This window comes from Thunnus thynnus, chromosome 16 (genome assembly GCF_963924715.1).
Source record: "Thunnus thynnus chromosome 16, fThuThy2.1, whole genome shotgun sequence".
NCBI classification, from domain to species: domain Eukaryota; kingdom Metazoa; phylum Chordata; class Actinopteri; order Scombriformes; family Scombridae; genus Thunnus; species Thunnus thynnus.
In genome coordinates this window covers 8,170,665-8,194,205 of record NC_089532.1, presented here as the reverse complement: position 1 = coordinate 8,194,205, position 23,541 = coordinate 8,170,665, and the positions used below count along the sequence as shown (strand labels likewise).

At 39.9% G+C, this 23,541-nt stretch overlaps 1 protein-coding gene across 3 annotated transcripts in view; it reads left to right on the top strand.

The window, feature by feature from the left end:
- nin (ninein (GSK3B interacting protein)) overlaps positions 1–22,999 on the top strand; it is a 28,609-nt gene extending 5,610 nt beyond the window's left edge. The window contains exons 2-28 of one of the 3 annotated variants that reach the window (XM_067615022.1): positions 321–414; positions 1,437–1,609; positions 4,264–4,309; positions 4,395–4,570; positions 5,077–5,223; positions 5,457–5,624; positions 5,845–5,981; positions 6,165–6,305; positions 6,706–6,880; positions 7,032–7,142; positions 7,387–7,476; positions 7,683–7,818; positions 7,947–8,068; positions 8,240–9,363; positions 10,505–12,952; positions 13,348–13,446; positions 13,549–13,618; positions 13,720–13,887; positions 13,967–14,083; positions 14,367–14,480; positions 14,744–14,890; positions 15,033–15,212; positions 15,324–15,455; positions 15,545–15,646; positions 15,909–16,001; positions 20,235–20,348; positions 21,918–22,999. In XM_067615022.1, coding sequence (XP_067471123.1) covers positions 321–414; positions 1,437–1,609; positions 4,264–4,309; positions 4,395–4,570; positions 5,077–5,223; positions 5,457–5,624; positions 5,845–5,981; positions 6,165–6,305; positions 6,706–6,880; positions 7,032–7,142; positions 7,387–7,476; positions 7,683–7,818; positions 7,947–8,068; positions 8,240–9,363; positions 10,505–12,952; positions 13,348–13,446; positions 13,549–13,618; positions 13,720–13,887; positions 13,967–14,083; positions 14,367–14,480; positions 14,744–14,890; positions 15,033–15,212; positions 15,324–15,455; positions 15,545–15,646; positions 15,909–16,001; positions 20,235–20,348; positions 21,918–22,133 — 6,840 coding nt within the window. In that variant the 3' untranslated portion in view covers positions 22,134–22,999. Of the gene's footprint in view, positions 1–320; positions 415–1,436; positions 1,610–4,263; positions 4,310–4,394; positions 4,571–5,076; positions 5,224–5,456; positions 5,625–5,844; positions 5,982–6,164; positions 6,306–6,705; positions 6,881–7,031; positions 7,143–7,386; positions 7,477–7,682; positions 7,819–7,946; positions 8,069–8,239; positions 9,364–10,504; positions 12,953–13,347; positions 13,447–13,548; positions 13,619–13,719; positions 13,888–13,966; positions 14,084–14,366; positions 14,481–14,743; positions 14,891–15,032; positions 15,213–15,323; positions 15,456–15,544; positions 15,647–15,908; positions 16,002–18,676; positions 20,070–20,234; positions 20,349–21,917 lie in introns of those variants that run through there. The other 2 variants (XM_067615020.1, XM_067615021.1) reach the window with 2 other exon arrangements.
- The last annotated feature ends 542 nt before the right edge of the window (positions 23,000–23,541 follow it).

The window sequence follows — 23,541 nt, the reverse complement described above, 5'->3', positions numbered from 1 at the left end:
CCTTGCTATGGCATCCAACAATAAAGTCAAAAGGGGAAAAACCCCCACCTAAAGCCGGCAGCCGCCAACACAAAGAAAATCACCATATTCAGGGTTAGCAGCTGTTGATTCTTGAAGTGTGACCTCCGCACCACCACCAGCACCACCTCCACCCAGACACCCAGGGACACCCGGCCCCCACCCAGCACATAGGGAATTACACCCAGTCGAAGGAATTTCATGAACTTTATTTTTTTTTAATCGTAGAGCAGATTTTCTTCACATACTAAGCATTGCTTGCATTTTATACAAGGAATCCTGTTTTTTATTCATTGTTGCAGGTTGACTTTGAACAGTTCAAGGATGCACTGATTCTGGTTTTGTCATCAAGCATCGAGCCACCTCAGGCAGAACAGGAGACCCTGCCAAAACCAGGTATGGTGTAGATTCTGGTGTCAGTCTCATGTTTTTTTTACAATCACTGAAGTGTCAACCTGGAACCAAGCAGGCACCATGAACCCATATCATTAGCCTAACCTGTCATTTATGTCAATATGAGTTTACTTTAAGAGACGTTTTTTCCATTCAACAAGTCATCCAAGCAGAGAAGGTGGCTGTGTGAGTTGAATAAGTGGATCAGGCCCCATGCAGATTCAGCAGTAAATCTACATACAGAGCCAAAACCACAGGCCCAAAGCCAATTAGCTGACAAGTTGAACTTTTTGCACCATCATGGTTGGACCACTGGCACGGTTTGTTTATTTTATGGGGGATGGTAGCACAAACAGTGATTTTTACACTTGGCTAGTTCACAGAAAAAATGTAATTATGCCCCCCATCTTGGTGAATATCTTAAATAATTTTGCTAAATATGTTTTTGTGTGAGTTGACTATTACAGGGGCTAAACCTTTTTATCTCAGTTATTTTATATCTTTAGAGACAAATCTCACACAAGCGGTCAAAAAAACTGAAACATTAAAGTGTTTGCATGAAATAAATATATAAAGAGATTTAGTTTTAGTATATGGTGCAAGATACTGGTGTCACAAGAGTGAAGTGTGGGAAATGTGATCCTCAAAGTAATTACTGCTCTGTCATTATTTACATAATTATAATATTTCAATATTTACTTAATGGCAGTGAAGCATAAAGTCTACTTAACCTACAGTTCCAGTGAATTTCTCAGCAGTTTGTTCCTGAAACACTGTTGACTTGTAGTTTCATGTCTGTTTTATTCAAACAAATGGGAACATGTGACTTAAGAGAAGTAATTGTGGAGAAGTAGCTGCTGAATGCCGTGGCAAATATTAGTCATTGGTCATTCATTCTGTATGTGATCATATCCTCTGTTGTGTGCAAAGCAAATTATGACTTTTTTTTTTTAAAAAGCTCTGCAGGGAAATGTGACTCTATTGAAGTGGTTTTACAGTTTCTTTTCTGTGTTTTATCTCCTCAGAGTCTCCTGAGATCCAACCAAAGTTTGTAAAGGGCAGTAAACGATATGGCCGCCGCTCTACGCCAGAGTTCATAGCGCCTATTTCAGACTTTCCCGAAGTTATGAACGCAAACGTCGAGGAGGGGGAGGATCTGGAGGACAACTATGACTCAGCCGTTCCTAGGAAGCGTGAGGTAAGACTGACGTTCTTTAAGTTTTACCAGCACTGTTCTGTACCGCCATCCTTATCAAGCCTGCTGTCCTTGTATGTACTGTGTTTCTCGGCAGCCACGGACTGGCGGCGTGATGTTATTCTTAGCTAATCAGCTTAGCGGCATGCAGGGCAGATCCTGAAATGTAATGTAGATGCTCCAACACAGGGTTCACAAGGCCCTTTCATTGCATAACAACATAGCTTTGTCTGTAAATAACACTGTGAGCATCATTACTGTTTAATGAGCCTCGGGCAATCGAGATGTAACCACAATGTTTGTGTAGCGTCACATAGTTTTATCAGTTTAATATTTCATGCTGCCATTCTGTATCAGCTGCACTGTGTTCAGTGTCAAATTATACTTTGTACTGATTGTATAGACCAGCACTGATGTGGTGGTCAAGGTAACAGCACAGTGTTTTAGGAATTTACATCATCATGTCCAACCAGAACAGAGCATTCAATAGGTGAAGCAAGAGGCAAGTGCACATTGTAGTGTTTGTGAATGCTTTAAATCTTCTCCTCCTTTTTATTTTTCTTTATTTGAGATTGACAGTATCAAAAGGAGCCTCACTTTGTCTGCATAAGTTTGCAGTTGCTCAAATGCAACAAGCTTCTGTGTCACAGTTTTCTAGCTTTCATTCATGGTCATGCGCAGCTGAACGCTCAGCATGGTTCCCCCCTGTTGATCTTCTAGATCCTCGTCGTGGATAATCCCGCTCTTACTGCTGACTCTATAGAGTTGTTTGACATGTGTAGGAAGGACTAAGCTCACAGTTTGCCTGAGTATCCATGACCTACAACACAAGTCAGGATGGTAAATTTTTGGTAAAGTAGTGCTGAAACAATTAGTCTATTAATAGTTGAGTCAACTGACAGAAAATAAATCTGCAACAATTTTGATAAAACACAAATTTTATGTAATTTATTAAGACAAAAGTGCCAAGCATTCACTAGTTCTAGCTTCTCAAATGTGAGGATTTGCTGTTTTTCTCTATTTTTATATGGGTTTTGGGCAGTATGCCTTTTTCACAGCAGCTATTATGACCTGTCATAGTAGGAAAAGCACAGGTGTTACTAATAACGTTAACAATGACTCTGTTCTATTCAAGCATCCCAGTAAGCCTTGACAACGTGACAGTGAGCCAGCATGCACAATACCAGGACCCTGAAACCACTGCAGTGAAAAGGAGTTGTCATTATGATTTTTACACTTGTGCTTTTCACACACTGTGACATGTCAAAATGTCTCCTATGAAAAAGGCCTGTTGGGTTGCACAAAGCAAGCGATTTGAAGATGTCACCTTGTGCTCTGAGAAACTGCGATCACTATTTTCTGGTTTGACGCAGCACAAAGTGTCAGTTTCTGCTAAGTTTGGGATTTACTGACCGCTGTGGCCTCAGGAGGGCAACAGGTTAATTTCTCATGCGGGTGCAGACCTTTACCAGGTTGAGACTAATCTCAAACATGAATGTGCTGCAGCAACATTAATGGAGACAAAGAAAAGTCACTGAAATAGTATGATGGCCGTTTCAGTTTGTGCACGGATGGATGTGTTAATATTCTGCGTATTGTCTGCGCCCCCCGACTCCACCCCAGATGCCTGCCAGCGCCAAGACAAACACTATTGGAGACATTGAACTGAAGCGTGTCTTGGTATTGAGTAATCTAGGTTGCAACAATACGACAATGTCCGGCCTGGGGACCAGCAGATGGGGATGGGTCAGGGGGCTCTGCTGCAGAGACTGCAGGCTTGGCGCTTTGGGAGGAGGAAGGGAGTGGGGCTGTGACAGAGGAACAATAAGCCCCACTAACCCCCACCCTCCTGGATGCCTATGCACCATGTATCAAAACGCCACTTGCAGAATCCCATCTGTTCTTCATTCCCTCACTGTTTGCTTCCCAAACAATAGATAGCCACGCTGGGTTCGGGTTGGATCTCAGTGGGTCACACATCACTAAAACCCCTCCTCCTCTTATATTTCGTGACAAGCACAAAAAAACAACAAAAAACCACAAAATCTTTGTTTAAAATCTTTCTTTTTTTTTAAAAAAGCCCCCTGGTTCCTCAGATTTGAATTGAAATGTCTTGGTTTGTGGTTTGAAAATCATTTTAAAAACATTATTTTTCCTGAGCAAGAGTTTCATTTTCACCAGTAGCTACTCCTTCAAACATTGGAATTTCTTTTTCTTTTTTTTAAATTTTGCACAAATTTTGCAATATTGGGCATGAAGATCATTCTATTGCATGTCTGCGGGGGAAAAAAGGAAATAAAGAAAAGTGTGTCACACATTTTGTCTATTATTACGACCATTCCTGATTTGCCCACTGACCCTCCCTGGGGCCCGTGCCATCACAAAAGCTCTCTTGTGCTTTTTTTGTCAACCACTTCAGCCCCCATCGCACCCAAACTCAACCTTGTCTAATTTACAAACATGTCTGATTATCACATGAGAGAATCAGCCTGCAGGAATTTTTTATAAGGTGATTTTTCTCACCAGATGAGCTTTGATATTTTGAAATTTTTAAAACTGAAGCTAAAGAAGCCCTAGATGGGTTAATTGTTAAAGTGTTAGCGATTTGTTTACAGGGTCTTTTGTGATGTTAATCTTAAATTCTGTGTCTCTAACAGCGCTGGAATGTTCATGCAACAAGCACAGAGGAGTACGAGGCGGAGGGTACGTCAAACTCGCAGTATTTTCAGACACTTCACTTCATAAATGTTTATCACAAAACATTCATGGTCTGTCACTTTGTGCGTAGGCCAGATGCATCTCTGGAACCCAGATGAGCCGAGCACCCCTCGGGGATCCATCGCTCCCCTGTCGAACCGTTTAGAGGAGAGGCTGCGTGAAGCCTGTGAAGAGTTGGCGATATCGTGGGACGGATGTGCCGGTCACACCGAACTGCTCACTCTATGTGAATACCTTGGCTTGGAGGTGAGATAACAGCTGAAAAGAGAGATCGTACGCTTTATTTCAGTGCAGGTTTTTCATATCTGATACCTAATCAACCTTAAAGGTCTCTAAATGACGTTGCTTTGACTCTTGATTAAAATTCTGTTGCAGGATTTATTCGATGCCCCAGTGGCACACAATATAAAACACATCTTTGGCTCTAAATTGGCTTTAAATGAATGTGGTTATAATTTATTAACATTAAAGTAACCGTACATTTTTGAATTGCCTGTATTCCTTTTGTTTTTCCTTAGCTCTATCTCACCACCTCAATACATGGCTCCTACACACTTTATAGCTGTATCCCATTAGTCCGTGTAAAATTTTGAATGAATTATGAGCTTAACCACCTTCAAATCCGGGGGAGTTCAAATGACAAAAATCACACACTGACACATGTATACAGTGTAAAGAAGATATTTATTCTTTCCAGCAAATATTGCTTCTTTCAAAAAAAACAAACCAAACAGAACTGCTTTTATTTTCAGGTAAATGGGGATATGCTCCAGAGTCTAACCGGCGATGGAGTGATGAATGTTCAAGAGTTTGTTTCCAGGGTTGTAAACCACAACAAACCCCCGACACCATCCGCCTCCACACCTTACAGACAACTCAAACGACTCCACTCCACCCAGGTGAGCCCTTCGGTTGCTGATCGCTACCAGGTCACAAGCTGAGGGGTAATTCCCTTGCTGTTGAATAACATTTACTTGGTTTATGTATTTTTATCATTATTGAAGAGGTGACACATTCCTGCACAAAAACAAAAATTGTACACACTGACTTTCGGAGATTAATTATATGTTTAAATATATCCATCATTAAAACTACATTTCTCCAGTTTTAAAACAGTCTTTCCTCCTTACAGCCGTTTGATGAGGGAGGCCGTAGAATAGCGACCTCCGCTGCCCTGACCAGCACCATTGGCATGCGTCTGTTCTCCACCCTCGATGACGGTACCGGTTACATTCCAGTCGAAGACGTCTTGGATGCCTGGATGGAAGAAGGCATTGAAAACAGCACTGAGATCTTGCAGGTGACACATTTGACTAATTTTTTCCAAGTCTGACTGTGGCTGTAGAAACCATCAGAATTTTAACTTATTTCATTTGTGTGTTTTTATTTTCTGTCAAAATAATTTGACAGATAATGACAGACAGGAGTCAAAGTGTTATTCAAATGATTGTGCAAATAAGTAAAGTACTGAATGAAATATTCACAAAAAAGAAACATCTAATCATGCATTATTTTTGCAGGCCTTGAATTTCGACCTCGATGGAAAACTAAGTCTTAGTGATCTCACCATGGCACTTGAAAACGAGCTACTCGTTACTAAGAATGGGATTCACCAAGCAGCACTGGCGAGCTTCAAAGCTGAGATCAGACATCTCCTGTGAGTATGAGTCATCGCTATAATGCAGCTCAGTCAGATCTTAATACTGCTTAATATTGTAGAACAGTTGTTTAGTCTGAATTAAAATAAAATCCATACAACCTACATCAGGATTTATCGGTGTTGTCATGGGTAACTCTTTGTATAATTATTATTCCTGTTGTTTGTTTTTATTCCTGTCAGAGAGCGTGTCGACCGAGAACTCAGGGAGAAAGAGAAAATCCGATCTGACCTGGAAAAAGCAGAGAAACTGAAAACTCAGCTTGCCACCGAGGTTGATGAGCATCACTCTGCAATCGAGCACACAAATAACCTTAATCTCAGGTAACTTTATTTCTTGAATTACAGCAGATATCCCTGCTGTTGTTTGTTCCTTTTATCACAGAAAGAGATCTCAGCCTAATAATTGCACCTATTTGACCTAATAGTCCATTCATAGAGACTCCAGTTGAGCCTTTTTAGTTTTATATACATTCACATTACATTTATTTATATATACAGCACATTTTATTATTTTTAACTACAATACCCTGCCTCATGAAGCAAAGATTGTATAAATTGTTATAAATGTTTACAGCTAAATCCTGTGAAAAGTAAGTCTAGGTTCAACATGATGAGGTGAACCTTACTAATCTTGTTAATATTTGGTACAGTCAGTGTTATGTTCTTCTTGTTCAGTATGTAAGTGTTTAATTATGTATTCTCTGTGCCTGCATGTCTACAGGAAGCTTGAGCAAGACCACAAAGAGAAGCTAGCAGCAGTGCGATCAGAGCTAATGAAAGAGATGGACCAGATCCAGCAGCAGGCGGGCCTGCAGCGTGAGGAACTGGAGGCAGAGATCGAGAAGATCAGGGAGGATGAATCTTTTCTCCGAGACCATCTCTCCATCTCTGTGAAGGTACCAAAAACAGTTGTGGTGAAATAGTTTTCATTAACAACTTTGATATTGGCTACACTTTTCTCACTAAACATTACATCATCATTTGCATGTCCAAAATAACAAATAGTTGAGGATTGTAAACATTTCCGATGTTGTTTGTATCCATTAGGAAAACAGACGTCTTGAGATGGAGTTGCTGGACAACACCGAAAAACTAGTGGAGGCACAAAGCCAAATTACAAAACTCCAGACGAGCATGGATAACGTTATGAAGGAAAAGGTACCAAGACATTTTCTGGCTATCCAATTCCAAAATACAGACTTTATATGTTCTTGAGGGTTTTAATTTTTTTGTTTGTGGTATTATTTTCTGTTTGCTTTTTTGTTTGTGATTTGTTTTTCAGAAGAACCCATTTAAGTCCACCTGGGTTTATCATGTACAGCCCTTTTTGTTTGTATCTTTTGTCTTTATTTGTTGATTTCCGAGCAAACAAACTAAACTTGTGTGTGATCTCATTCTTTAGTTTGGTGACTTGGACCCTGGCAGCGCAGACTTCCTTCTCCAGGAGGAACGTATTAAACAACTACGGGGCAGCTATGAAGCGCAGTGCAGGGTAAACACAACTCAATCACAAAAAGCACACAGCCTTTCTTGCATGTTTTGTTTTTGTTTGCCTGTTTATGCATACAGAAACATGCAAGATATGTGTAATATTAGCCAAACAAAGTGGGTTTTAGTCTTTTGCTATATGTTGTCAGATAGTTAATTCTGTTTATTCTTTATACTCATTTAACTCGTTGTATTCTTGTTTATTTATAGGAACTGCAGGATCGTATTGATGAGCTGCAGTCTGAGTTGCAGGAGTTCCACAGTCTCGGTCGAACTCATCAGTCCTGCCACAAACCTCTCTCTGAAGAGTTGGAGAGTAAAAGCCCCGGCATGGAGTCTGACCCAGGTAGGCCTACTACTACTGATACACGAAATTAATACCCAGAGAACTCGATACAGATTGCTATAATTTAACAATCAGTACATTCACACTTTGCTTATTAGCCACCAACTCATAATTTCTGTTTTTTGCAGGCCTCGGTTCAGAGGAGGTTCAGCCGTTCAGCATGAGCCTAGATGCAGAGATGATGCTGGAGCAGCTAAAGGAGCAACATCTTCAGGAAATTGAAGAATTGCGAACCCAGCTGGAAAGCAAGGTAAGTCCAGTAGATCTATTATATTTAATTGGGTTACACATACATGTGGGAATTGTAGTGATTAAAAACAGCAGCAGGGAGACATGTGGATGTAATATTGTTGTGAATTGAGATGAGAGATTTCTCAGCCTCAGCCTGCCATTGAGTTCCTCTATATTCTTATCCCAACAGATCAGTGAATTTGATGAGATGGTCGAAAAGCAGAGGGCGACACACGAGGACCAGAAGGCTATATTGGCCCTCCAGTACCAGCAGGAGGTCCAGGCTTTGAGGGAGGAAATGGCCGGCGTTCAGAGCCACGCACAGGAGCTCCAGAGCCAGCTCGAGCAGGCGGAGCTGGAGCAGACCTGTCTGGAGCAGAAGCAGGCCGAGGAGAGGGAAGAACTCGAGAACTTGAAGGAGGAGGAAGTGGGAGCCCTCAAACAACAGCTGCTAGAGGCCCAAACCAACACTGCAGACCTGGAGGAGCAGCTGAACACCCTCAAAGCCCAGCAGGCTGCGACGGATGAAAACCTTGCTACCGAGATGGAGGAGCTGAGAAACCAACATGCCGATAATATCAAGACACTAGAGGAGAAGAATGTGGAGCTGCTTGAAGCCAGACTGGAAGAGGAGAGACAGAAATTGCAGGAAGAAAAAGATGAGTTGGAGAAGAAATTATTAGATGATTTTGAAGGGGAGAAGGGATTATTGAAACAAAGCCATGAGGAAGAACTGAATGCCAGACTAGAGGAGGCAAAGTGCAGGTTTGAGGGAGAGCGTGACGAGACTGTGCAAAGACTGACGGAGCAGTGGCAGAAAGAGAGAACTCAGCTGGATGAGCAGAATAATGAGACTCTGCAGGTGTTGCTGGAGGAGGAGATGCTGAGACTCGTCAAGGAGCAGGAAGAGAAGGAGAGCAAGCTCAGGGAACAGTGGGAGAGCGAACGAGCCCAGCTTCAGGAGCGTCACGAGGAGGCTCTGCTCGACAGAATCCTTCAGGAAAGGTTGCAGTTACAAGAGCAGTACGAGCAGAGGGAGAACAAGCTAAAGGAGGAGTGGGAGAGGGAGAGGTTGCAGCTGGAGGAGGATTATGAAGGGATGCTCCAGGATAGGCTGAACGAAGACAGGGAGAAGCTTGAGAGTGAGAAAGAGGAGGCAGAGAGGAGAGCAGGATGCTTAATGGAGGAGGAGAAAGCTCGTCTAGAGGAGAGCCATCGAGAGGCCTTGCAGGAGCTGACTGTCAAGCACACCGAGGAGAGGAACGCGCTCAGCAGCATGTTGGACAAACTACGAGACGACATCGCTCAGGAGAGGTGAGGCGTTTAACGTTTGAGAGACTTTTACTTGTGTTCATGTCATAGTAAATTATTCATCAATAAAACTATTAATAGTTCTGAAACATGCATTATTTACAGGAATAGTTCAACATTTTGGGGAAATACACTTATCCGCTTTCTTGCCAAGAGTTAGATGAGGAAAATTTGTACCACTCTGATGTCAGTTTTAAAAATTAAGCTACAGCCAGCAGGCGCTTAGCTTAGCATAAAGACTGGAAACAGAGGGAAACAGCTGGCCTGGATCTGCTGGCTCTGTCCAAATGTAAAGAAATCTGCTTACAAGCACCTCTAAAGCTCACTAATTAACTTGTTACATCTCGTTAATTTAGTAAACTGATGTGTAAAAATGACAAGCTGTTTTTTTTTTAATGAGGTCTATGTGCAGGACTATTTCATGGCCAGGTGCAGTGACTTCCTGGAGTTTTGTCTGTGAAGTTTGTGTTTAAAATGTGTTTAGAACTACATATTAATTTTATACAGTATATCCTAAATACTACTGATCACAGTATATTGTGAAACAGATAAAGAAAAAGGAAGCCTACTACGCATGGCGTAAACGCATCCCACGACGGGCGTCATATCAGTTGCAACCTCAGACCCCTCTACATGTGCAGTATTTCCCTTGTCTGCTTCCGCTGCACGTTGTATTGTGGGACAAGTGTCCACACACACACACTACATACTTAAAACCTGCTTAGAATTAGTATTTAGTATGGATTAGTGCTCTATGTAAACCCCTTAATGAAACCTCTATTTGACGTTTTTACACTTCAGCTTTTGTGTGGATTAAACAATTGTATTAAAACTTATAAAACTTGTTAATTAGCGAGCTTAAGAGAGGCTGGTAGTTGGATTTTTTACCTTTGGACAAAGCTAAGCTAAGCTGGCCACCTCCTGACTGTAGCTTCATATTCAATGGACAGATATGAGAAAGTTATCAATCTTCTCATTTAATGGTTGATAAGAAAGCAAAAAAGCTATTTTTTCAAAATGTTAAAGTATTTCTTTAAAGTAAAATGCTGAAAAAGTAATGTTGCTTTTCAGAATTTTTCATGTTTGCTGTACTATTGAGAGTTCAAAACTGCTTCTGTAACAATCATTGAATAACCATGTACAGGAGGGAAATCGAGGTCAGCTTCTCCCAAAGAATCAAGGAGGTGGAAGATCGTTTCTCAGGTGATCAAGAATGTGTTGCAGAGCGTTTTAAGGCTGATATATTGAAACTCGAACAGCACTACCAAAGTGAGCTGAAGGCGCTTTCTGAAAGCCACGTCGAGCAGAAGCTAAACTGGGAGGCAGAGGTGCAGAAGGCCCTTGAGAACGCTGAAGAACAAAGAAAAATAATGGAGGAGGGCATGGAGCAAGAAAAAGAGAGCCTAAATCAGGAGTGGACGAAAGAACGACATGAGCTGGAAGGTAGTCACAAGGACGAACTGGATGCGCTGGTGATGAAGAACCAGCAGCTGCAAAATGAACTGGATAACCTCACTAGTATGGCCCAGACTAAAGAAATAGAGCTCAGCAGGCAGCTAAATGACCTCCATAACCGGCTTCAGGAAAACCTGCAGACCAAAGAGGAGCTTCTGGCTCAGTCTGATCAGAAAGCAGTTGAGGCTGAACTTCTGCTAAATCAAATTGTGGAAGATTTTAAACAGGAGAGGGAAGAACTTCTGAGTAGCCAGTCAGAACTTGAAGGAAAATACAACGAGATGCTTTCAATTTCTGAGAGGCAGGTAAGAGAGAGGATTGAACTGTTAACTGAGCGTGATGACTTAAAGATGAAGATAGAAGAGCTGGAGATGCTTCTTAAACAGGCAGCAGTGGACTTTGATCTGGAGAGGAAGGAGCTACTGGAACTTATCTCCAGTCTTGAGGAAAAGTTAAAAGATAATCTTAAGAATGAAGATCTTGTAGCAGAGCGGGATCTGCTGAGAATGAAAATTGAAGAGCAAGAGATGGAACTCAGTCGGGTTTTGGCCGCTGCAGAAAAGGCTGAGAAGATGGAAATAGTTGAACCAGATGAGGTGGAAGAGGTGCTAAACCAGGAAACGTGTTCGGCATCCTCTGAAATCTGTCTCGATAATGTTATTCTTGCCGATTCCAATGAGGAAGTAGTTTGTTTGTCACCAGGTGAAGCAATTCTGGATGAAAAAGAGACTCCTGATGCAATGGACGGATGTCCTGAAAATATCCAAAGTGCTACTGATGATGATAAAGAAGACAACATGCCCGAAATAAAGACGGATACCACTGAGAACGAAGAAGAAGCTGATGAAATTGTCGTGCAAGATAAGATGACTGAGGACTCAAATGTTGTTGGCGAGGGATGTGATGATCACGTTGTTGCTGCTTCAGAAGATTACCAAGTTGGAGTTTCAAGCCCCGAAGAAGCTGAAAAAGACCCAGATGTAGTCTGTTGTTCTGCAGAAACTGAACTTTCTCATGAAGAAGACCCCTGTGACAACCATGACCCAGAATCCTCAGTTCCAGGCGAAAATCATTGCGGTGATGCTGAAAATTTGAAGAATGTTGAAAACAAAAAAGAGGCTGTTTCCTCAAATAGTCAGTGTGAAGTGGAAGAGTTCGCCTCATCGCTCGAGGCATTTGAAGGTGATGAAGATGCAACAGCTGGTGAGAACAAAGTTGCTCACGAATCATGTGAAGAGGAGAACAAACCTCAAGATGTGCCAGCTGAAGATGAGCTGTATCATGAGACTGCGGTTGATCCCACAGCACTGGGAGAGACAGGTGACCCTTATGAACTTTCTCTAGAGGATGCTGAGGATATTTGTCTACCGAGCGTCTCTCACGAGCCGGAACATGAAGTTGAACTCGATGAGGATGCTGACTGCGCACGTGATTGTTTGGAACTGCTGGATGAAGATGGTGATTGTGAGCACCAGGATTTTTCTCTCTTCAAACTACAGGCTTTGTATAACACCGCTACAGAGGAGAATATCCTACTGCATGAGAAGATTACTTTGCTTCAGCAGAAAACAGAAATCCTTGAGAACCTTTTGGCTCATAACAATGAAAAGATCAAAACCGGCCAGCAGGTGTTAGAGGAGAACTACAGCCTCAAAGTCAAAATGCTGCTGTTAATGGAGCACATCAAAACGCTGGAGATAAAGGCCTTAAAAATGACGGATCTTCAGATTAGATATGAAGATTGCATGTGTGAAAATGCCAAACTGAAGGATCAAAACGGTGAACTTGAAAAGAGGGTTTGGAGCCTCGAAAGCAGGATGAATATTTTCCACGATTTCCAAGACCAGCAGATTGCACTTGTGGATGAGATCAGCAGGATGCGAGAGGAGAACAGTAAGCTGTCCGAGTTGTTCAGCGACTTGGAGAGGCAGGGTGACGCACTTTCGGCCGTGCAAACAGACACCGGATCCCCACAGAGCCCCTCAGAGGAGTCCTTCCTGGATCTGAACAGCCAAGCGGTGTCTGGCCTGCAGGACTGCTGCATGGAGTTTGAGATGCAGAACATCAAACTCCGCCAAGCCATCACAGAGCTGCAGGACAAGTCGCAGACATTAAACGAAACGACACAGGTCCATAGGTAATGTGGAGAAAAAAAAACAAACTAGGATCCCGTCCTCCTGTGTCTGCAGTGGCCTTTGTTATCCCAACCCTCTTGTGCTTTGATTTTCAAGAGCACTCTTTTGTTCCCAAGCGCGACGTAGTGCTGTTGTCCTACCTTTGATTAGGCTCCTAATGCTCCTAAACCTTTTGTGCGATGATCTTGGAAAACTTGTGACTTTGCTGCTTTGATCCCCGTAGATCATCAGTGGAAAGTTCAATGTGTGTAAATGGTAGAATGTGTTGCTTTTAATCGATGTGTTGCAAAGAATTTCCTACCAATGTTCATTTTTATGTCATCCCACTGAATTATGAACATGTTTTCTGAGAATTATGGTTTTATAATAGCTCTTAACTAGTTTTGTCTGCCTGTAGATCCGAGGCCAGTCGTCTCGCTGAAGAAAACCTCCTCCTCAAGCAAAAGATCGAGGCGTTGAAGGAAGAGGACTTGAAAGAGGCCCAGGAAGAGTTGACGTAAGAAACAACACATTTAATTTGCAAATAGCCACTTCTATGAATTTTATTTTGTAATGCAAACATGTGACATTGACATTTTTTCCTATTGTTAAATTTTAGTCAGAGTTTGGAGCACTTTAAAAAAGAGAAGATTTCGGCTCAAAAGGCAGCAGAGATGTTCAAGAAACAGGTAAATGTGACTTGATATTATAAAGAAAAGTTCCTAAAAATAATTTTCTCTTCACACATACACTCTTCCTTCATTCAGCTCATTTACCTCCTCCTCTGCAGATCGTAGTGCTGCGTTCGCAGAGCCAGCAGCTAGAGGATGAGAAGGGGATGCTGTCAGAGAAAAATGCAGAAAATATTGCTGACATGGAGAAGCTAAAACAGCAGCTGGCAGAGCTGATAAAGGAGAATGAAAGGAGGGAGGCGTTCCCGGCTGACGAGAAGAACAAGGTAAACAGTGTTTTGTGACAAGACTCGCGGTCGTCATGGTGTCATAGCGAGTAGTTAATCGGTGGCTGTTTTGTGTTAGCTGGCAGCTTGTGTGTCTGCTCTGGAGGCAGAATTGACCAAAGCTCTGGAGGACACTGCACAGCTGGAGGAGAGGAATACCCAGCTGTCACAGCAGCTCTCTAGTCTCAGAGAGAAGGTGAGCATCGGGTCACGGGCATTTTAACGGATCTAATATTAACCACATAAAGCACACACACAGACAGAGTGCAAAAAATATTAACACCTCGTACTCTTACCATGAAATGACCCACTGAATCAAGGCGATCTTCAATAATGAATCAGAAGAAATGCTAAAGTATTTTTTATCTTTGGGGCAACTGTGATATACTGGGATATTTCTGTGTGATCTAGCATTAGCAGTAAAGTCCTATAAAGAAAGGATTGTTCCATTACAACTGTCATCTTCTTATTGTTCCTAGATGGTCAATGTCGACTCGATGGAGAATCAGCTCAGCCATCTGGTAGAGGAGCGAAAGAGTGTGGGGAAAGAGGCTCAGGGCCTCCGCAGCCAGCTAGCCAAAACTCAGGAGAGGGTAAGAGTCTGCCACAACTTACAGAATCCTCAATACTGTTGTTTTAATAATGAGCTCTCTCTTTAGCAACTGCTCGAGAACTGCTTGTACGAATTTTTGGCTTGAGTTATTTAAACAAGATGTGGAGGGGAAAAAAACTACTTGGCAACTCTAGCTGACTAACTGGAAGAATCTTATTTATTTCACCAATTTGTTTTGGCACCAAGGCCTTCATCAGGGTGATTTTTATATTGAAATTAAGGTTTTTTTTGTTTCCACTCCAGGTAAAGACGGCAGATGAAACTCTTCAGGCTGCCAACCATCAAAGTGCTCGTCTTAAGTCAGACGTCCGTCTTTTGCAGCAGGAGAGGGATGCCCTCAAACACGATGTTGCACTGCTGCACAAACAGCTGCAGAATGCCAATGATAAAGTAAGACATGTTTTATTTCTGTGACTTGGCAGACTGATAAAATTAGTTATTAAACTCAAGACAAAGAGAAAGATAATGTTTGCTCAATTGTCCGGACAAGGAAGCACAATTTTGACAATATCTTGACCTGTGTTCATCGCAGAACCACATTTTGGAGATGGCCTTGCACTCGAGCGGTCTGCAGAGTCAGAGCAAGAGGCTGTACAGAGATGAGGTGTCTCTGCTGAAGGATCAGGAGCAGCAAGTGCTGAGGCAGGAAAACGAGAGGCTTCAGGCAGAAGTGCAACACATCAAAGGAGACCTCGTGCAGTCCAGAGAAAAGGTGACGAGTTATTTCTACCTTTTTTAATGAACTTAACAATCCCACAGTCATATTAGTAGTGTTCCTTTATCTCTGTCACTTATCAATGAGCTCGTCATTTTCTCTGTGCAGGTCCGACAGCTTGATGCCACCATCCTGTCCCTGAAGCAGCACAAACACAGTCAGTCCTCGCTGGTGAAGGCCCTGGAACAGGAAAACGCCTCTCTGAAGCAGGAACTAGAGGCACAGAAGGAACTGACCAGAGTAAGAGCTGCATTATGTGCTCTCTTCTAAACATGCCGATTATGCGGTGCCCTCTTGTATTCTTATCGCTTTATGTGCATCGGTTTCAGGGTTGTGAAGCTGGAGAAGGACACACAGAGCTGGAGAGCCTTCAGCAAGAAAATGAGGCGCTCAAGGCCCAAATGGCTCGACTGTCTACGCAGCTGCTAGAGGTACTAAACTTTTTCTGTTTTTATTACATTCGGTTTTACAAAACAGTGTTATTTAAATAGGACATTAGCTTTCAATGCATTTATCTATGGCTGCAACTTTTGGACTTGTCTTCAACCTAATTTTTTTCCAGATATCTCTTGAAATATGGAATTAAAACTTCTCAATGGCAGTTCATTATTAACACATAAATTCACCTCATACTGTACATGTTTCTCTTTCAGCTATGTTACGCTTCTCTTACTCTTGTTTTCCTACTTTCAGACGTTTCAGGCTCAGTTGGTTGGTCTTCTGCCTCCGTCACCTCACAGGATGCCAAGGGGACAGCATCGCGGTGAAGATCCAGACAACATGCAGGTACGATACAACCAGAACCTTCACTCTTATCAGACCAGATCAAATATATATATGTAGTTGAAAATATGTGAGCTAAATGAAAGATACGTGTCTAAATTCTACACTGGAGGGATTAAAAAGTTTAAATTAACACTTAGAAATTAAAATTAAGAGTCTACTTTGAGCTTAGATTTAGTACCATTGCATCATCGCATGGTTTGGTTTTTCATTCATCTCCTGTCATTTCTCTGTTGTTGCATCATAGTCATTTGTCATAATGGTCATAAATTCATTATTAATGGCTACAAGAAGGGAACAACGAACTACATCTCATGTTGGAAATACTATGGGATATAATGGGAGTTAAACACTCAGTGCATTTCTGTCACTGTCACTTTGGTTTAGAAGGTGTTTCCACTCAGTTCAGGTGCTTGTAGATTAATTTGCTTCCTGACTTTTATTTTCACGTCTTTTAAGCCAAAAACAGTTAAACTAAATTATCATAAATGAAAAAGAAAAGTAATAAATCACCAAATTTTTCATCATCACAGCAAATACTGTATAAAATGTTAATAATAAATTGCTTAAAAGTGTGTAAATTCTCAAACACCTGAACTGAGTGACACTTTTCCATCATCTGTTTGTTTTAATGCTCGGTTTGCCGTGCTCCTTGTTTTGGTGCCTCTCACAGATCTTCCATCTCAGCGCCTGTCTGTCCTCATCTCCTTGTGTCGTGTGTGTGTGTGTGTGTGTGTGTGTGTGTGTGTGTGTGTGTGTGTGTGTGTGTGTGTGTGTGTGTGTGTGTGTGTGTGTGTGTGTGTGTGTGTGTGTGTGTGTGTGTGTGTGTGTGTGTAGAGTTTACTTTTTGGGTTTGGTATTTAGTCTGTGGTGCCTTTGTGTCTGTTCGTTGTGTTTCTGACTCACTGTCACTGTCTTTATTTAATTTTCCATCTCGGGACTGAAGTGAGTTGCTTTGGTGAGATCCCCCTGGGTGTGGTCCTGGTGCCTGTTTTTTTTTTTTTCATTTGTCACCTTTCGCAGAGTCACGTTGCACAAACTTCCGTCTCTCGCCATCAGATAGATGTCATTTGTTCAGGTTTATATGTAAATAGAGCCAAAAACAGCCAGTGAATTCTATTAATATCTGACGTTCTGTTGTGTCATTTCTATCTGTAGCATAATACTACAAGTCATCAATAGGTGATCATGAATGTCGTGATAGAAGGGTAAACATGACTAAACACAGTTTGCACACTTTTTGAGATCCCATTTAATATTAACAGTTGTGTATATAATAACTATACATTTATATAACCCAAACAAATCAAAATCTACATAACCAATTCATTGCATGTTTTATTATAGTCTGTAATCCATAGAGAGTATGAAGCTTGTATCTATTATAAGTTATTTTTCTCCTATTAAGCTTACAAATGGTTAACAAAGTGTTTATTAAAATGAAAACCATTTGAGGGACTCACAAGAAGGATTTTTTTTTAAATGGTCAAAATAAATGCAGCACAGACCGAGATATTTTGACTTTTAGCTGGATCTTACATTTCCCATAATGCAACTGATTAGCGTCTGAGGGCATCGTCAGAGTTTTTGGGGGGTTTGTTTTCCACAGAAAACATTATACAACTATTTTCAGTCTGAGTAGAACTGGTGGAGTGCCCCTTAAATCATAGAGAAGTATAGTATACACAACTTTTATATAAAATGGGATCTCATATGATTTTTTAATACATTGAAAGATGAATGATCATATGAATAAATGCTATATACTTCTCTCTATACAATTAAACATTAAGTAGATAAATACAGACAAAATATGCAATATATAACCATGACATTGTGATATAATCTCATACATTTTTGAAAGTGAGCTTATTATTTGATTGGCTGTCCAGCACAGCAGCGAGTCACATGACCAGCTCTGCCTATTTGTCTTGATAAAAAGACAAACTTTAAGATAAGTGTCATTATGAAATAAAACAGTCATTGGGGGGGATTGGCATGTATTTGGCATGAAATTGCATTGTGAAGTAACTTTTTTGGAAAATGGACATTTTGAAATAAAAACAAACAACTAAATATAAATGACCTGAAATAAACTGCTGCTGTGAAAAGAAGCAACTAAGAATTATTTGTATTGCCGATTTAATCTGCCAGTTATTTTCATGATTAATCATTTGGTCAATAAATCAAATCAAAAATGGTGAAAAACACCCATCACAACATCCTGGAGTCCAATATGACATCTTCAAATGTTTTATTTTGCCCAACAAAGAGTTCAAAACACCCCGAAATATTACATTTACAGTCATGTAAGACCAAGAAAAACCTTCAACCAGTGAATATTTGGCATTTTATCACAACAGTTGCCGCTTAATTTTCTGTCAATCGATTAATCGTTGCAGCCGTAATTTTACAAAAACGAGCAAAGCTTTTAAAATTTATAATATTATTTAAAATGTCATGGTTATATTAAATATATACAGTATATATTCTCTGTATTCATTCATATGATTATTTCATAATGTCTTATTTATTTAATATTGAACACACATCTCCATATATAAAATCCCTGTGTTAAAGCGTGTTAACTGACTAGTCTTGCGTAGTATTGTAGTGTATTTGTAGGATCAGAGAGGAGGGTAGAGCTCTGGTGAAGTGTACCTGCCTTTTCTCTCCAGGGGCCGATGCCGGAGCAGCGGGCGGCTCACGCAGACAGCTACCGGCGGATCGGTGGATTGTAACACCAGCGTCTTTCCCTGCTTCTCCACTTTAGCCTCTTTTTTTTCCTCCTCAAAGACTGCTCTGCTCAGTCCTGCTTCTTCCTCTGCTACGTTTCGGAGCAAAAAATCTCTAGTACTGTATACGCCGCCCCTTTCTGCATCCTTATAGGAGATTGTGAACAAATGTGGTGCCTGATTCAAAAGGCATGAATGTGTAATTGTATTGCACTGCTGCTAGGTGGCAGGAAAACACACAAAACGGCCCCGGATTGTTTTCCCAATGGGATTTCGATTAAAACACTGACATTATTATTTAAAATGTAAAGTTTGTCAGACACGCCATATCAATTGTAACATCTATATACGTACAAACTTACAAAGTTTTGTCTTGACAAACTTTAATGTTTAAAAGCAAATGCTCTGTGCATTTTGTAGTGGAACTATCTTTGTTGATTACAGGGAATCTTTTTTTGTATTTCTGGGAATGTTCTGTTATGCACTTGTACCATTTATCATTGTTTGAGACAGGGTAAATCCTCAGAGGCTGAATCTTGTGTGACAGTTTGCCTTATGATCATCGAGGAGTGTTAAGTTGAGGCGAGGTTAGTGCCTAACAGCCTTCTGAGCCTTCTCTAACAATCAAGCAGTTCCAACCCGTTGATATAAGCTGTTACTGTGTCCAGTCAGGGTTTAGAGAGGTTTGTGAAGGAAAGTTTTCACTGTTTTTTTTTTTTTTTTTGTCTTTTTGTCGTTTATGCCTGTATTTCTTACTTGACACTACACATAATTGAATGTTTCTTCAAGCTTCCTGTTGAATTTGTTCTTGTATTTGTGTTCTGGGCCTTTGTGTCGCTGCTGCACAACCAAAGTCATTCACATCTTTCTGGGTTTTGTTTTTTTTTTTTCTTGAGCGAGGACTGTTCAAACACAACGTCACTCAGCTGTTAACTCTCAATGTTAATCTGGTATTTATTTATTTATTATTAGAAAATCCACGTGAAGCGTTCAAGATGAAATCACTGTTTGTAGTGTGTCATTAGTACAATGTGTCGTCATCTATTACTGTCATATCTGTGTTTGCTTTTTGAGTCATTTAGTGATACTTTTGTAAAGACTCAAATGTATTTTATTTTATTATTTTGTTAATTATTTTAATATAATCATGTTAGTGTTTATTTTATTTATGCATTAAATTATTTTTGTAGAGGTATCTGGAATACATGGCATAATTTTATACCTATTTATATTTTATTTATTTTTTTTAGCGCATTGTCTTCTTCTTCTTTAGAAATGTACCAGACATCATTTAATGCAGAAATCAAGATAAAATAAAGCATCTAGCTCACAAGAATGTGGTCTGTGTACTGTGTGACTTCTCTCATCAACACAATTTTTAGTTTACACCAGTTCAAAAGCTTAAAAGAAAAAAAAAAAAAAAAAAAAAATCAAATTCTCATTCATCATTTTTATTGCATTTGAAGCAATTTGATGATCTCCTTCGCTGTCTTCTCACCAGGATGAAAAGGAGAGGAAGATGAAGAATATGGAGGAGCGTATGAGGGAAATTGAACTGTCGCTGCATAACGTCAAGCTGCTGCTCAAAGAGAAGGTCGCTCAGCTTAAAGATCAGGTCAGTTCAAAAAGCACATAATCACCTGAAGAATAAAAACAACTAAAGGTAAAAAAAATACTCACCCAAAACAAATCACACAATGGCTTTTAAAGATTTTCGAGAGTGTTAAAATCATGGAACTCAGTAAAAAAAAAAAAGTATGGAGTTGTTTTTTCTGAGAGAAGTTGTGATTTATAGTATTTTAAGATGTTGTAGCTTTTAGAACCTGATCAATACTTGACGTTAAAGGTTGATTTTAATCTTTGAGAGCTCCAGCATCAGCAATATTCTTTGTAAAACACTTAAACTAAATGTTATCTAATGCACCTCATAAAGGACAGGTGTGTATGAAAATCATTTGAAAAAAAGTTAAATTTTTCGACGTTCTCAGCACCGACTTTATTAGAGATACAACATTTCACAACAACACATCTTTGTATTAAAGCCACAACCTGTGTGACCAACCAAACTGAAACCAAATCTCAAAACAACTAATACATCAACAATTAAAAAAAAACATCATTATCAAATAATTACTGAATATCAAACAAGCAAAAATAATCAATTTTGCTGTAGTCATTTGTCCATTTCAAACTGACCTTTAGAAGATCCATTTCAATGTATTAGAGGTTTATCTGAAGATAATATGAGGCCTCAGCCGTCTGAGTTAGTCAAATAAAGTGGGTATCTTCCACAATTTGTCTTTTTGGTTGAAAAAAAAAAAAAAAAAAATTCCCTCATTGTGTCTCATCAAACAGTGTTTTCCTGTAACAAAAACAGGGAATTTGGCACTACTTTGAAAGATACTGACTTGATTTGACTAATTTGGACAGCTGAAGCTTCACATTAGCTTAAAACTAATTTAAATATATTTTTGTACAGAAGGAGGTTTGTGGACTTTGGCCCCCATCACTTATATTAAAAGTGCATTATGAAAGGGTCTCTTCATGGCCAGAATGAACAGGAGGAATGATTACAACAAGAAAAACATTCATTTGGGGACCTGACTGTTGTTTTAAGACAGACTTGAAAAATTGTGACCCCGTCCTTTAAAACAATATACATAAATTATCTCTTTAAAAGAGGTAAATGGGAAACCATCCCAACTAAACATCATAATGAAACATCAACTCATTATTCAGGCTCTTAGGGGAAAGTTAAGTGTAGCTCCAATGAGTTTCCCTTCTTTTGAGAAGTGGGTCAAGGTTTCCCTCTCTTGGAGGAAGATCAACTTTCTGAATGCCAACAAAACAAAGAGTTGGAACATGACAGCGAGCGCCACTGAAGTGAAACGTGGCAGGATAACTGAGGTCTGCTTTCCTAATTGAACTTTTGTTTTCACTAATAGCAAAAATGCTTCATATAAACAGTCTGATAAAGATCCCTTAAATGTGGTTATTAAACAATTATGGCCAAGATAAGTACAGTTAAGAAATAAACTTGTTAGACAAACTGTTTCTAAACTGACACAAGCTAAAACTTTGGCCGGTTAATTTAACATCCAGCGACTAGTAACCTACACCAAATAAGACTTAAATTTGAATTATAAAAAGTCTTAATCAGTGGATTTCTCTGACTTTTTTCCAGCTGCACAAGAATGGCAAAGCGGACGTGCTGATCAAAGACCTGTACGTGGAGAACAGCCAGCTGCTGAAGGCTCTGGAGATAACCGAGCAGCGGCAGAAAATAGCGGAGAAGAAGAACTACCTACTGGAAGAGAAGATCTCCAGCCTGAACAAGATAGTGCGCGACCTAAACCCTTCGCCCCTCCCGTCACTATCTTACCACTTTAAATGTTCATAACGCATCGCTCAAAATGTCCGGGGGGGGGGTTCAGGATGTTAACAACACTGGCGAAGCCAAATGTGAGTGTCCAAAGTCCACCAACAACTTTTTATTCTTGATCGAAATGCACACAAAGAAACATGGTTTTCAGCTGCATGTCCACTGGCATGTTAGCTTAAATTTTATTGTGTTGCATATGCACTACTTTTTATTTGTTTATTTTATTCTAAGCAATAATTAGCTCATGTTTTGTTGGACCTACGAAGACCCAAATGTGACGCTAGATGGTAAAAAAAAACGTGTGCTATTTTACTGTGAGTTACATTTTTAAACTATTTTTCAAAATGTTACTAGTAAATGAGTAAATATTTTACCATGACACTATATATTTCTCCTTCCAGAGAGAGAAAAGTATTACTTGTAAAACTGACACTGAAGTGCACTTTTTATATAAGTGTTCTTTTGTCCGTGTTGTCAAAGAGATTAGTTGTGTTAATCTGTCAGTCACTTCCTTCTCGAGCCCTTATGTAAAGACGAAACTTGTCTGTCAGTGGTTATTCATGTAAACAGAAAAGTCAAATAACCTGGTGACCTTTTCCAGGTATTTGCTTTCATTTTAGAAACAGTACCTGAAGTTACATTCACTTTTAAATGTCTGTGAAGTGGCAATACTTACTATTTAAATACACTCGAGTAAAATACTGTGATCTGTTGCAATGTCTAAAGTGTCAATATGTAAAGCTGCATTTTGCCATCATGAATGTCTTTTGATTCAAATGAAGGATCTTGTATTTGTATTTGCTGCAAAGAAAGCACTAAAGTTGAGAACAGGGTAATGGTTTATGTTACAGGTATAAATAATAATAAAGACTACATGGATCGTGTTTGATTTGATTTCTTTATTAGATTGATTTGTCTTATATCTGAATACTTTATTCCACCAATGTTCATACTTGATATATATTTTGTAAATTTAAGCAAAACTTTAAATGCAGAACTTTAACTTTTTAGGGAACATTTTTATTATATTACAGCTTTTTTTGTTGTTGTATTGTTACTTCTTATCACTAATGAGGCCAAACTACTGCAAAAAAAAAAAGTAACCTATTCTCACTCAGTTTAGAGTCAAAACAAATTTACATGTTTGTTATTTTTTCTGTAAATTGTGCCCTGTTGTTTCAATGAATAAGTGGTGAAGCTCAGCTATCAACAATATTTTTGTTTGAGCCAGTGATGAAAGAAGTACTCAGATCCTTTACTGGAGTAAAAGTACAAATACAGCAATGTAAAAATACTCCATTACAAGTAATGTAAAGTACAACTACCTCACATTAAACTCGAATACAGTACTTGAGTAAATGTACTCGGTTACTCTCCAGCTCGGTGGGCAGGACTGTACAGTAACCATTCCCGGTGAGGAGCAGCA